Raw genomic sequence first — 14601 nt, 5'->3', positions numbered from 1 at the left:
ATCTCTAGATGCTTCCCACCTCCCAAAAGCATGACTGTAGATGGCCTGGTTCTGATATTTCCCCTAGATGTGTTCGTAGAGGCCTGTGACGGACCAGCATGACATCCAGGGTGTGTTCCTGCGTCATGAACATTGTCCATGAATGTGACTTCAGATAACTAAGAATTCAAAAATTGACTGAAGGAGCCAACTCAAACCCTGTCATCTATTACTCAACATTCATAAATGCATGAGCAAATCCAATCGGGTCCCTTGTGGTTTGCCAGTGAAGAAACAAACAAAAAACAAAAACAAAACAGACTTTGGTTCTGTCACAGCACTCAGCACCCTCTGTTCCTCAACCAGCATTTGACTTGTTCCACCATCTCTAAGCATACAAGCAAGACCTGCTTCAAGACTCCTATGTTCTGGCACCTAAGTGGTGAAACGAACTTCTACTTGATGTCCAACTGGTTGAGTCAATCAAATTTAAATCGAATTCAATCAAATTTAAATCGAATTCAATCAAATTTAAATCGAATTCAATCAAATTTAAATCAAATTTAATCAAATTTAAATCGAATTCAATCAAATTCAATTAAATTTAAATCGTATTGGTCACATACACATTCATACAGAGTTCAGACATGCAGTGAAATGCTTTTTGGGACTGTTCTACCTGTAAACATACAAAGTATAAAGTATAAGTATAGTATAACTAAAAGTATGAGAATAAGGTTAAGGTATAATATATTATATATATATGAATTGACAGAAAGGGATTTGTGTTCTTAAAATGTCCATGTGCAGTATAATGTGGCATAAAGTGACACTGTGCTGAAAGTCCAGAGTTAAAGTGTTCATATAAAAAGTGCAAAAACAGTTGTGCAGTGAAGGAAAAGTGAGATGGAGAGAGAAGTCCAGGTACTGGTTCCTGGGTGTTTCCTGGTTTAGACACACGAACGGTCTGCAGGAAGAAGTTCCTCCTTGTTCTCTCTGTGTTTGCTTTTAAGGAGCGGAAGAGACTTCTTCTCCTATTTAAAAAAAAAAATATTAAAAGTAATAAATTGCGTTTCTAACCACATTGTCTTACTTTTACAGCCTGTGATGTAGCGAGTCAGAATGTAGGTAATGATGGAGACTTCAAGCCACTTTTGGAAGTCACATCTGCTAAATGCTACAGAAGTAATTGCTATAAGAATGCTATAAAATCTTACTGTGTGGAATACTACGGTATCTAGCTAGACATTCTCCTGAGATACCAACCATCCTGTCCATTCCGTCTTTGCGGACCTGAATGGTTTCTCCTGACGCCCTACCTTTGGATGGGGTTCTCTTCAACTGGAGACAATGCAGTGCTCCTGAGAATACTCTCCACAAAAGCCTAAAGATCCATGAAGTTCCTGTGGGAGTTTCAACTGAAGAACCATAAAGATGGATTTAGACTGTAATTAGTATCATCTGCTACAACAGTTTTTGCACTCAAACATTGGATGGACCTGTAATGAATGGACATTTGGTGTTGATGATGATTTCCATAAAAATCCCGGTTCCTCTGGTTCCTCATATGGTTTTGTTTGTTATATGTGTAAGTTTGTCCCTGAGTGAGCTGGTGGCGACTGCGGAAAGAAAAACAGCATAAGGAAGAAACCTTGAGAGGAACCAGACTCAGAAGGATCCCATCCTGAATGTCTGATTCACCGAATGTCCATTTATTACAGATAAACAATGTTGAGGTTTGCAGTGATGGTGATCAGATGCGAACTGAAGTCCAGAGTCAGTGTAGCACACTTCTGACATTAACTACAGTCCAAATCTTCAGGGCGTTTCACCACAGTGGCACCACTGGCTTTCTTATAGAAGACTTCTATAATTATCATGAATCTGTTTTCCATATACCTGCACACCTGCTCGAAAAAGGTGTGTTCTATTCATTTACTGGTCAATCAAGCTACAGGATTTTATACCCAATACATATAGTCTAGGTGATGGCTTTAGATGCCATTTTTTAAGCCTGTAATCATCTGGTTCTTCTAATGCAAGATCTGGCAACCCTATCTGCAGTCTTCCAGTAAAGCGTGCTAGTGTGGAGTGAGGAAGCGGGGGCGAGTGTGAGGGCAGAAGACACCAGATACAGCCTGGATTTCAGTCCAGGCTGACTTTTTTAGAGGATTCAAGGCTGGGGAACAGAACCAATAACGTCTGTGCTGTGAAATTTGGGAGTTTGTTGGGTTCAAACCCTCCATTACTTACCTTCTGGCTGGTTTGGTGCACAGGCACTCATTCCATACGCATCCATTGCAATGCAGGTCTGAACAGATCTGAGTAGAGATCATCTGTAGGACCAGACCACCTGAGCTGATCTTTTTTTGTTTTGTTTTAAACAAACACCAGGAACTGCGTCTCTTTTTTTTTTGTTTGTTTTTTAATTGAGGAGAACAAGCTTCCAGGCTGTCAGCATTGCTTCTGCCCTGGCTCTCAATGGAGAGCTGTGGTCGGGACTCTCCCTGGGATTAGGACAGAGCAGGAACCTGTGAGGAACCTCGACGCCAGACTGAGGTAAAACACGTAATACGACCATAACGACACGTTGTATGATTAAAATACAAGTAAAGGTGTCAACTTTTTCTCCTTTTTCACCGATTTTTATCGCCTAAATATCTAATTTTAGCATTATTTTCCCGGTTTGCTCTCCGTGTTATGACGGGACGCTGCACTTCATCTACATCTAACCGTCAAATATTCAATTAACGGCTTTTTGATTTAAAAACAACGCTGAAATACAGGGTTGCCAGATTACACCGTATAAACCCTACCTGTCACGGGTTCAATGCTAATTTTTTGTACGACGTTCTTACTATTAAATACTTGTATATTTCTTACTAAGGTGGTGCTTGGACAAAACCCTGTTGCGTTACAATCCATGTAGAGACGTAAAACGTTCAGTCAATTTAATTTCACAGATTTATTGTCCATATTTTGAGAATGCTAAAAACCTGCACAATCCGGCAACCCGACGTTCTGTCATGGCGGCCGTCCGTCTATACCCCCCCCCCATATATTATCATAGCTAGCTTAACGTTAAAATGTCGTGATATGTTACAGAGTGCGTCACTGTTCTCATCAGATATGAGCAAAAACCGATGTGCATTTTATTTATATTTTAAAATAAATGTATAATAAACAAGATTTCCCGAATGGCACCGAAGGAATTGGCATTAACTGAAGAAATAGCAGCACATTGAGCTATGCTAATTTTATTAGCTGAATCACCTCACAGGTGGCTGTGCTGTTTACATAAAATATATTTAAAAAAAATAAATTTGAGAAAAAATAACATTTGTACAATAAAAATATAAAGCTTAATGTTTTATGTGTAAAAAATCTTGCACTCATACTGATGACTTCAATTACAAGAGAAAGAGGTGTGCGATTCGACCAAAGTATCGTATTGCGATACATAACGATATGATCACGATTAAAACGATACGATTCTGAAAGTGTTATTTATTTATTTATTGACAATATTGTGACTTCTTTTTTCCATCTAATTTTTTTTTTCATCCAAAGGCCCTAAACAATGTTAGCTTTTGAATAAACGTTGAATGATTTTCTATAATCACAATAGTGAAAATGGTTTTCCATCGTTAACTGTAAATCTAAATGGATATAACACACGTTGTGGTCTAATAAGTAAATCAGCATGCTGCCGTGAGAGACGTAAGATGCATTTTTTAGGTATAATTTTTTTTATATCAAATATACCATTATGTAACATACTCTGTATATTAACTAAATAATATTGAAATGTAACAAAAATCTCTGACCTCAATTAAATGAATGCCTTTATAACATTTTTCAACACAATTTACCCCAAAAATAAATACACCCCATGGTTTGGATGTGCTGAATAGTGGAAACGCGAAGTCTCTTATTGTGTCTGAGACATGTCGATGTTCCTTTTTTTTTTATGCAACAATCTGAGTAAAAGGCAAGAAGAATTGGCCAGTGAATAAGTCTGAGAATAGGAAGATTCTGTTGGCAGATGAGTCCTGACATTTTTGGCTCTAAGTGAAGAACTTGTGTAAGACAGAGAACAGGAAAGAAGCTTTTAGCAGTCTGCCTCACCCCTACAGTCAAACATGGAGGTGGAAGCCTAATGATTTGGGGTTGTTTTGGAGCAGGGAAAGCTGGAGACTTATTCAGGAAAGTGAACCAACATGGCTACCATTCCATACTTGCAATTCTGTACACCATGCAATTCCGTCTGGAAGCGTAGAGCCATGCTTGGTAAACGTTATTTAGAGAGCAAACAGTTGTCTGGAGTGTATCTATGAAGGAATGACCTGCTCAGTCACCACATCTAAATCCTAAGAAATCTCCAACTAGTGAAGAACGTCTGGTAAGTTTTAAGGGAGGCACGGCAAATTTGGTCAAATCGAAACTTTCAATTGTTACATTAATACGTTTGTCGCATAAAAACAAAAGGAACATGCATGTGTCTCTCAAAAACCATAAAAAGACCACTGTATAATAAAAACACACTGCAATTTAAAACTAAATTCCTCCCTGAAGTGATTCCTTGAGTAATTTTAATAAAAAAACAATCCATCGAGGCTAATCGCCTTGTTTAGTTCATTTAACTACTCACGGAGCACTGTGTTTCCACACGGACCATAATTAATGACGCACCACCTGTTAAAGTCTGGAAAGCTTTGGACAGGTGAGAAAAAGGGAGAATACAACGTGGGGTGAAGAGAAGATTCATATGGAAGCATGTTTCTGCCGCTTTAAAAAAGAAGTTTGCCTATTTCAGATTTTTTTATCGTGCAATTACGCGTTAATTTTATCGCAACTCAGATTTTATTTATTTTTTTTTTTTTCTTCAGCCACTCGGGCAAAGTTTTTTTTTATTTATTTATTTATTTATTTATTTATTTTTTTTTTTTAGTGGATCATTTCAAACTAAAACATAAAGAAAACACCAAAAAGTACATTCACTTTTTTTTTTTTTATCTACTATATGGCAAGTAAATGCACTAAATGGGTTTAGTTTTCGCAGTAGTGTCTGGCCACGCCCCCTTTTGTCCCTCCCTTAAGTTAATATATTCATAAATATGGAATTGAATGCAGAGGTATAAGAGGAATGAAGTATTAAAGCATTAATAGTTTTCCTACAACCACATGACATGAGTGTTTAATTCCTTCTCTCAGAACGTAGTGATAATATAGTCATATATTTCTTCTCTGCAGATCGAGTCAGAAGTCTCGCTATGGATTTCAGCGAAGCACCAGCGTTGTGGATCGTGTGCTTGTGCTTGCTCTGGGGCTGCCGAGCCGACAAGCTCGGTCAAGTCGGCACAGAGCCCCAACAACTTGACAATGGTATGTGCTCCTTTATAAACGCTTTGTAGAAAGTTGTTTTTAAGGAAATTGAGTTGCAAAACTTTTTGAACAAAGGATCCAAATAGGTGCTGCAGGGAATAATTTATCTGGTTTGCAGTCCTACCCATGTTTGGAACTTTTCCAACTATATGTGGCTCGTCCCAAAACTGTTTAAGACATTGTGTAAGACATCTGTGGATGCTGTAGCATGAACTTTTACCTTCATTTGAGCCAGGAGACCCAAACCTGTTCCAGCATGGTGCACAAGCCCAGCTCTATGAAGATATGCTTTAGAATGCTTTACAACTTACCCTAGATCTCCTGCTGTAGCATTCAGAACTCACCCTATTGAACATGAAGAATGTTAAAGCTGCACCCCAGGCCTCCTCACCTTCTCACCTACATCAGTACCTGACTTTACTAACACCCTTGTGGCTGAATGGATCTCACACCAATCTCCATAAACCCGAGAGTAACTTCTTCCAAGGTTATTAAACAGCAAATGGGGACTAATATAACGTTCAAATCGCATATGAATATTATGGGCAGATGTAAATGCCACATAAGATTCTTTTCTTGATGGAGGTTTTTGTTGCTGAACTGTATTAAGGATAATTAAAGGATCAGAGCAGCATGCACCTCGTTTATTTAAATACGGCTTGTCTGAACGAGTCCCGGCGACGTTTAGAAATATGAGCACGTGATCTCTTGGTTTTTAATATTTATTTATAAAACAAAGGAACGAATGAAATGAGGAAATTTTTTAACTACTTTTCTTTTTGCCAGTAGGAACCCCTCCTCGTACACCTGCAGGTGCTCAATTAGTGTGTTGATCAGGAGGTCCTTCAGAACAGAGTAAGTTGGGCCAAGTGGAGCTTGTAGTCTGATTTAGAATTTGTTCAGCCTCTAAATGTAGCCACGCTGAGAATAGACAGGTTTCGCATTCTCCATTAAGCACACTGCCTTCACTGAGATCATTGCAGTCTGTCAAGTACAGCAGGGGAACGGCTTCATGTTTTGGTTACACTGTCGTGACAGACAAAATCTCTTGTTTGTAGTTTTAGATTGGATCTCAGCTTTCCGATTGTTTGATATGCTCACCTTCAGACCATTTATCACCTTTCGTTTCAATCAGTGCTTTTCCACCACAGGAAAGACTTCTGGGTGGAGCATATATTAGCATGACGAGGTGTGCTGACTTGCTGAATGTCTTTGCCTTGTCACCACATGTTGATTCTTTTTCTGTAATTCTGTAGTTGTTTTGACTTTTCTTTCTCTTCAATTTTATCTCAGCTGATGTATGGACCCCATGACTCCTGCATTTAAGTGACACTTTAGACAGCGAGTTTCGCCTTAACCTTAATGTACCCTAAACCAAACACAATCTCACCCTAATGTAACCTGAACGTCAACCAAATGTGTCCTAAATTCAGCCTAACTCAACTTTAATGTAACCTTGACCTTATTATAGCCCAAACTAAAGACAACCTAAACCAAGTGTTGTAACTGAAACCTAAACATAATCTTTGGGTCAAGATATATTTGAGTTCAATTATCTGAATGTAACCCAAATGTAACTGTAATCTAAATTTAAGTAGACTATATATAACATAACCTAAATGTAATTCAAATGTATCTTAACTTAGTTCAAATGGTACTGTAATTAAACTTAAATGCAGCTACAACTCAAATGTAACTAAAACCTAACCTAAACAAACTAATACCTAAATGTAACATAATCCAAATGTAACATAACATAAATGTAACACAACCTAAATGTAATTCAAATGTAACTGTAATTTAGTTTAAATGGTACTGTAATTAAACTTAAATGCAGCTACAACTCAAATGTAAATGTAACTCAAATTTAACTAAAACCTAACCCAAACAAATCAATACCTACACATACCCTAACCCAAACATTACCTGAATGTAATTCAAATGTAACTGTAACTAACCCAAATGTAAAGTGTAACAATTTAAACGGAACTGTAACTGTAACCCTAAATGTAACCGTAACCTTAACATAACCTAACTGTAATCTAACCTGTCCCCTGGCATACACCTAAAATATGTCCTAACATAAATGTAACCTAAATGTTTCCTAACCGTTACCTTGTTTGCTGCATAGAAACAGCCCAAATTCTGCTAAAGCAGCAACACCCACCATTTATCAAATTCCGACTAAACGCTTCCCTGCTTTTTATTTCTCAATAATACTAAACACACAAGCTATCAAAACCTGTCGCGAAATGACTCATTGCCCCTGCGACATCTCCTTCCTGCTTTGTGCTGAGGTTAGAATTCACATGAGACGTGCCAGTGACCAAAGTTTCTCATGGCTAAAGTCCAACGCGCTGTCGTTTTTCTTCAGAAAGCGCTGGAACGGAGCCCAGGCCCCGAGCGATATTACACCATCAGACACGACTGAGGTGTCCGTCACCGTGCCCCACAGTTTATTGAGTCAAGGTGATTTATTAGCAGTGTAATGCACCTGCTTAAGATTGCTCAAGTTCAAACGTTCATCTCAACTCGGTGACACAGATATCAGTACGCAGTCATACAACGGACGATGTGCTGAACGACCTGTTCATGATGTACATTATATGGACAAAGTAGTGTAGATGTTCCACTAGATTTTGTGAAGCTTTGTGCGAAATTCATTTAACCACAAGGGCATTAGTAAAATTCAGGTCCTGATGTAGTTAAGGTGATGAGAAATGGGAGGAAGTCAGTGTTCCAATTCATTATGTTTAATAAGGTTGAGGTCGGAGCTCTATAGCAGGCCACTTTAGATCTTCCCCGCCAATCTATGGATACCAGATCTCCATGGAGCTGGCTTTGTGCACAGGTTTGGGTCTCCTAGTTGAAGTGAAGGAAAAAAGCTACCAGAGGCCTTTCATACAAATGCGTGCCTCCAACTGTGTGGTGATTTTTTTTTGGCTAAGAACCACAAGTAGAAAAGTTCCTAAACTTTTGTATCCTACATCCTTCACTCAACTAGAAGTTGAAGAAGATACTGATGTTTTAAAAGACTCTGGTAAGAGGTGAAGTTCTGACTGCACTTTTTCACCCAAGTTAAAGTAAATAATTTTGGGCTCTGATATGCACTTCAGTAAAAAGTAGTGATTATCATGACCCGTTTTAGTGTCACGCTGGTGACGGAACCTCACCTCATAATAATATATTAATACAGAATTTCGAATGTTGTTACCTAAAGAATATATCCAGGCTGAACATCCACCACATAGAACACAATGATGATGATCATGTGATGAGGAATGTTTACATCGCTGACTTCCTCTGTCTCATTCACGTTAACCCCAGACTTCTTACTGCCTTCTGACTGCTCATTGTGAGCTTCCTAAACTAGTCTACGTCTGTGGTGTGACAGACAGGAAATGATACACCAGCGGTCACTTGTCAAAGCCGCACAATGACAAATAGGTTGATGTACTGAAAATGGTGCAATGAGAAGAAAATATATTGATATATTATATTATAATATATTATGTCAAAAAATAGATTAAAACTCAAGTAACGAGTATGGTTTAAAAATGTTAGAAAGTACAGATGTTTGTGTACAAAAAAGAATGTAATGAGTGAAAAGTTACTAAAGTAGAACTAAAGTACCTACAAGCATTTTTATTTTATTTTTCAGTCCAAATAAAACAATCCCAAGTGTTCCTGGGTTTTCGCTTGCACCCCAGTCATGAATATTCATGACCAGTCCATTGCTGCTTATTAATATTCATTAGCTGACTCAGGTAAATCCCAGATTGTTTTTGTGCCTCAGCTTTTATTTGTCTAAGCCTGAGAAATCAAGATGGGAGAAGTTGAATTGTAGGACTGTAGGGGGTCAGCGAGGTAGCGTTAGCGTTGGCATACGCTGGTTTTAATAGCATGTAAAAGTGAAGGGAAATTGCTGTTTTTCTAAACCTGATCAAAAATGTGTGGATTGATTTGCCATTTAATGTTGTTTGGCAAGGACTTGTGCCACAACAGCATATCTCGCTCTCCGACCTCCACACACACACACACACACACACACACACACACACATACTATGCAGTAATATGCATAGCGATATTTGCCATCTTCTAAACGATGTGCACTATATGGATAGAAGTTTGTGGGAACCTGATCATAAGATCTGCATGTGCTCCTTCTTGAGCATCCCATTCCACATGTAGGCCTCATTTGCTGTTCTAATAAGCTCCACTCTTCTGGGAAGATGTTCCACTAGATTTTGTGGAGGTGTGTGTGAGATTCATTTAGCCATACAGGTGTTAGTAGAGTCAGGTACTGATGTAGGTGAGGTGAGGAGGCCTGGGGTGCAGTCAGCATTCACATTTGTGTGTTCGATAGCAGAAGATCTTTCACTCCAACCCACGTAAAGCATATCTTCATGGAGCTGGCTTTGGGCATCGTCATGCTGGAACAGGTTCGGGTCTTGAAAGGAAAATTTCATGCAACCACATCTGGAGACGTCCTGTACAATTGTGCGCCTACTACTTTGTGGTAGCAGTTTGGGGTAGAGCCACATATGGCTGGAAATGTCTGGTGTCCTGAGACTTTTGTCCATACAGTCTAGAATAATTGATATTGCATTGTTTTACCGTGTAACATGTTAATGTTTCCACTTGGTAGCTTTTCTAGCTGGAGCTGGAACGTACACATGTGACATATCAAAACACTCATCACGGATTCACAATTTACAGCAGATCCTGGCCGCACCAGTGACCGATTTTGCGCCGTGAAGCATTTTGTTTGCCAAAATGTGCAGTTGAACCTCCTACGACCTGGGTGTCCACATACGTGGACATTGTGCACAATGGTGTCTTTATTGTTGTCTGTAGATACAGACCGAGTGTCCACATAAGTGACATCATTGTTTTTCCTAGAAGAGCTTCATGTTCAAAGAAAATATAGGTTATTATAATTATTGGTTCTTCCTAACCCCAAATAACTGGAAGAAATCTAAAATGCAAGCCAAACCAAAGCTCAGGTCTTAGGAGGTTAATATGGCTACCCAAAACACGATAGCATTTAATAACTAACTAAACTTATATTCGTATGACATTATCCTATTAAGTGTTTTTGCATTAACATTCCTTCGCGTTAAGCCGCTTTTATATGCAGTGTATAGTTTTATTTCCTGTCCAGCTGTAGACTGCATTATAATTTTGAAAGCTCCGTTTGTACTTCTGCACTTCCTTCGCAATCCATCCTGACGTGTCAGCCGTGCAGCGGAGGCCGTCCTGCTGTATTTTAGAGAAACTTGGCTCAAAAGAGTTTTTGATCGCATCCAAGATCTCTGATGTTTTTCCCCCGTGAGCCTCGTCCTGATTTGGCTTTTTAAACCAGATTTTTTTTGTTTTATTCGTGTTTTTATATCAAGTCTGGCATTCTTTTATTTATTTATTAATTTTTTTTTTAAGCGTTAATTTGAATCTTGAATTTATTTTATATATTTTTTACATTTTAAAAACAATTGTGCGATAAAGTATTTACTTTTTTATCTATATAATCTATATCTATAATCTATATAATTTTTTTTTAAATAAATTCATAATAAATAAATTCTAAATAGATTTGCTTAAATAAAAATCATAATGTATTTCATTTGCGTTTGTCTAATACAAATTAAGACATTTTGGTCTCCTCCAGAAGAAACGTTTAAAATGTATTGTGTTGTGGACACCTAACCATCAGAACATCTCCTCTGATTCCACATTTCGTCCCCATTCCCTGTTCTAATAAGCTCCACTCTTCTGGGAAGATGTTCCACTAGATTTTGTGGAGATTTGTGTGAGATTCCTTCAGCCACAAGCGTGTTAGTAAAGTCAGGTACTGATGTAGGTGTGGTGAGGAGACCTGGGGTGCAGTCAGGATTGATATAAATCGTTTTATTGCATTGTGTCAAAAAAAATTTAACTAACTAAAATATTTAGATTATTTATCATTTATTTTTGTAAACTACTTTAATAATTCTAGAGCCGGCGGTTCACCAGTGAGCGCTAATATTTTTCCTTTGTGTAGCGACTGATTTATAGGTAAAGCAATAGGTGGCTTATTGTGTGGGTTTACATTAATATGAATAATAAACATATAAAGCAATAGTTTCATCACGGTGATGAAGTGGAAAGTCGTGGGAGAGTCAGGAATGTGCTGAATTTACATCGCGTACCAATTTTATGTAAGAAAAACCTACTGTTTTGCTGTCTTCGAAAAAGCTGGCGGTGCTGTAGCTTGGTTTGTGTGTGAAGAATATTATACGAACAAAAACTTAATTTTCTTCCCCCCTTTTTCAAAAAAAAGAAAAAAAAAGAATGATGATTAAATAGAGCCCGTTCTGAGATTTGGAAATGCTACTCTCATAATATCAGCTCTTTTTTGTGCCTTAATTTTTTTTTTTTTTATGTCATACGTACTGAAATACCTTAGACAATAGCTAAAATAGGTTTAGAGTTAGTTCAGGCCATTGTAGGTCTTGTGGGCGGAGCTTCATGAGTGGTGTGGTTAAAGAGGTAAATTCAAAAATGTCAAATGCTCCTAAGTAACTGTCCGAGAGCAAATTGAACCTAATGCACCTCTGGTCATGGTTTCATACAGTTCTTCCTCTCCTCATTTCTTGCCCTACGCTAATCCGGATACATTCGTACACAGCGTTTCCCTCAGAAAACTTCTGACGTCTGAAAACGCTCACGTCCCTGTACTGCACACAAGCAAACTGCTTCGACCCGCGTCATTTCCCAAGTAAACGCGTCATCGGTTTCACAGTGCGACGTGAAAACATCGTTTTTGAAATGTATCTGCTTCGGGGAGCGTTTTTCACGCCCTCTTGGATTGGACATGGCCTTAAATTGTATTAGATTGGACATGGCCTTAAATTGTATTAGAGTGGACATGGCCTTATTTTGCGACTTTTGGCTTCTTTGGGTTTGTGGTGGTCTTGAGCAAACCAGATGTTAAATAACATCATCCATCAGTGGCTTCGTTCAACGTTCCGGTTTCACTCATATGGAGAAGTTCATGTGGATCACTACATCAGCAGATGATAGAACAATACAACTCCACTTCTCACAACAAAATCTTCACACACTCATTGCAGGACAGGTTTTTTGTAGCGTCTCTATCCGAATTGTTACACGGTCAATCCTTGGGTTTGAGCTTCCCGTGAGCAGAGCAATGTTAGCTGTGCTTCACCCCAACCATAAAACCACCAACCCCCTCCTCCAGCTGAGAACTTGTTCTATTGGCCTTCATGCCCCAGGAAATGCAGGGGACAGACTGCTGATCCACAAACTACTGCTGCATTTAGAACCTCTCAGATCTACCTGTAGATTCCATTTAATCCTTGTGTCCAACACAAGACCTCAAGGTTTGACCGGTCCTGCAAGACCCAGGGTTGTGCTGAAAATTGATTGTGTTATTGTGATGAGGTTGAAGATGAAGTGTTAATAAAATTTAAAGAAGTCTCCAGTGTCAACTGTAGCAGAAAAGTCTTTAGGAGAAAGAAACTTTTTCTTCCATTTTAGCTTCAAATGAGGAAAATAATCAGAAATCAAAAATCAAACACCACACACTCCAGTTGCTTTGGTAAAAAACGCTTGAAATGGTTTATTCCTAACAAGCCACCTCAGAGTAATTCAAGCTTGTGGTTTGATGGTTTATCAAAGGGAACGTCACGGAGGTTTGAGGATTTGTTATCGATATCTCCAGCAACTCTGATCAAACATTCGCATTAAAGGTTTCGAACATTCCATAGATCCTTGGTTCCAATTCTGTTTCTGCTTTCAATTGCTTTCTGTAAGTCGAACCTTTGGTGCGGAGAACCCTTAGAGATTTCACTCCTGACCTTTTTCTTTCAAAGAGCGTGACTTCAGAATGACACTTCGCTCGTGATGGGCTGCACAAACAGCTGTACAGATTTTCCGTCTAAAAATAGGAGACGCTTAGTTTAAGTTAATACCATGGCTGAGTCTATATTTAACCGCCTTATGCTGTTTGTTGTTCGAGCTCCAGAGCTTGATGAGCAGATCTGCGTTTCGTTCGTGCGGACGTTCAAATGATTCCACAAAATTTAAAATGTTCTTGACTGACCCTGATGACCACACTGAATAATGAGAGTAAAAGTCATTACCCTTCTGAAACTGTATACTATAATATCAGGCCTTTCTAAAGATCAGTGTCCTTCAGGAGATGCACGAGTTGCCTCGTATGAACATGGGGTGTTTAACGAAGACATTGTGTCAACACATGAATTGTCCTTCATGGAAAAGTCATAGAAATGATAGTATTTTTATGCATCTAATGCAAGGAAATCCAGAGCTGCCGAAGACAGCACGTTAATTGATAGCTTAGACTCATGACTGATCTCATGTATGGTTACACAACCGTGTATTACAGTTTAAAAGAGCTCTTTGGTGTAGCTTTTTAAACCATGCAAGTCCCGTGATCTACAGCATGCAAGAAATAGGTCATGGAAGGTGGTCATTTTAGTCCACTTTGGAGCTCTAACTCATTGTGTTTCTATGTTTTGGAGACTTTGGCGCCATTGTCTTCAAAAGCATTTTTCGAATGTACATACTTCGGAGACAGTTTTGACAAACGTATGCGGTTTTCCTGAAAGAACTGATCACATGATCATCAAGTAAATCTAAAGTTCAACCAGGGTCAGTGTTTTCAGTGTTTTTATTTCTACTCATTGCTTAGCATAGCCTGACAAGGCGTTGGATAATTTGAGTTCCTCCATCGGTTCTACTCGTGCCTGGTGTAAAACCTGCAGTCTGGTTTAGTTTTATTGGTTTACAGCCCCTTCCCCGTCTGTCTTCTTTTCAGATCTGTGCCGCATCGACGAGCCGCTGTGCCAAGACGAAAACGCCATCCTCAGTTTCGAGGCCATCCGGAGCATCCACAAACAGATGGACGACGACGCCAATGGGAACGTGGACGTCGCCGAGACGGACGGGGTCAGTGCTTTTCTTACGAAACGTCTGCTCTGTGGGAAAAAATAAAAAAATCGAAGGCGAGCCAAAGCAGAGTCGTTTGTTAAATTATTCATGGTTTGTGTTCAAGGCTTTAATACGAGGCAGGGCCTATATTTCTCAGCGCTCGTCTGTTTTCTAGCTCTGTCTATCTTCTTTCCTTCCTGTTTGGGCCAGGAGATGACTTTTCTCTAGAATGTGGTTTTGAGAAACCCTAGAATAGTAACTTCTCTGTAAGTCTTAACAT

The 14601-nt window shown here is 38.9% G+C and overlaps 1 protein-coding gene across 6 annotated transcripts in view; it reads left to right on the top strand.

The window, feature by feature from the left end:
• The first annotated feature begins 2027 nt into the window (after positions 1 to 2027).
• stim1a (stromal interaction molecule 1a) overlaps positions 2028 to 14601 on the top strand; it is a 44466-nt gene continuing 31892 nt past the window's right edge. For 2 of the 6 annotated variants that reach the window (XM_046862289.1, XM_046862290.1), the window contains exons 1-3: positions 2030 to 2538; positions 5233 to 5364; positions 14209 to 14339. In XM_046862289.1, the coding sequence (XP_046718245.1) occupies positions 5253 to 5364; positions 14209 to 14339 (243 nt within the window). In that variant the 5' untranslated portion in view covers positions 2030 to 2538; positions 5233 to 5252. Of the gene's footprint in view, positions 2539 to 5232; positions 5365 to 14208; positions 14340 to 14601 lie in introns of all 6 variants that reach the window. The other 4 variants (XM_046862291.1, XM_046862292.1, XM_046862288.1 and 1 more) reach the window with 3 other exon arrangements.

This window comes from Silurus meridionalis, chromosome 12 (assembly GCF_014805685.1).
Source record: "Silurus meridionalis isolate SWU-2019-XX chromosome 12, ASM1480568v1, whole genome shotgun sequence".
In the NCBI taxonomy this organism is placed as follows: domain Eukaryota; kingdom Metazoa; phylum Chordata; class Actinopteri; order Siluriformes; family Siluridae; genus Silurus; species Silurus meridionalis.
Note: the sequence above shows the minus strand (reverse complement) of the source record. Positions and strands in the feature narration are given on the sequence as shown.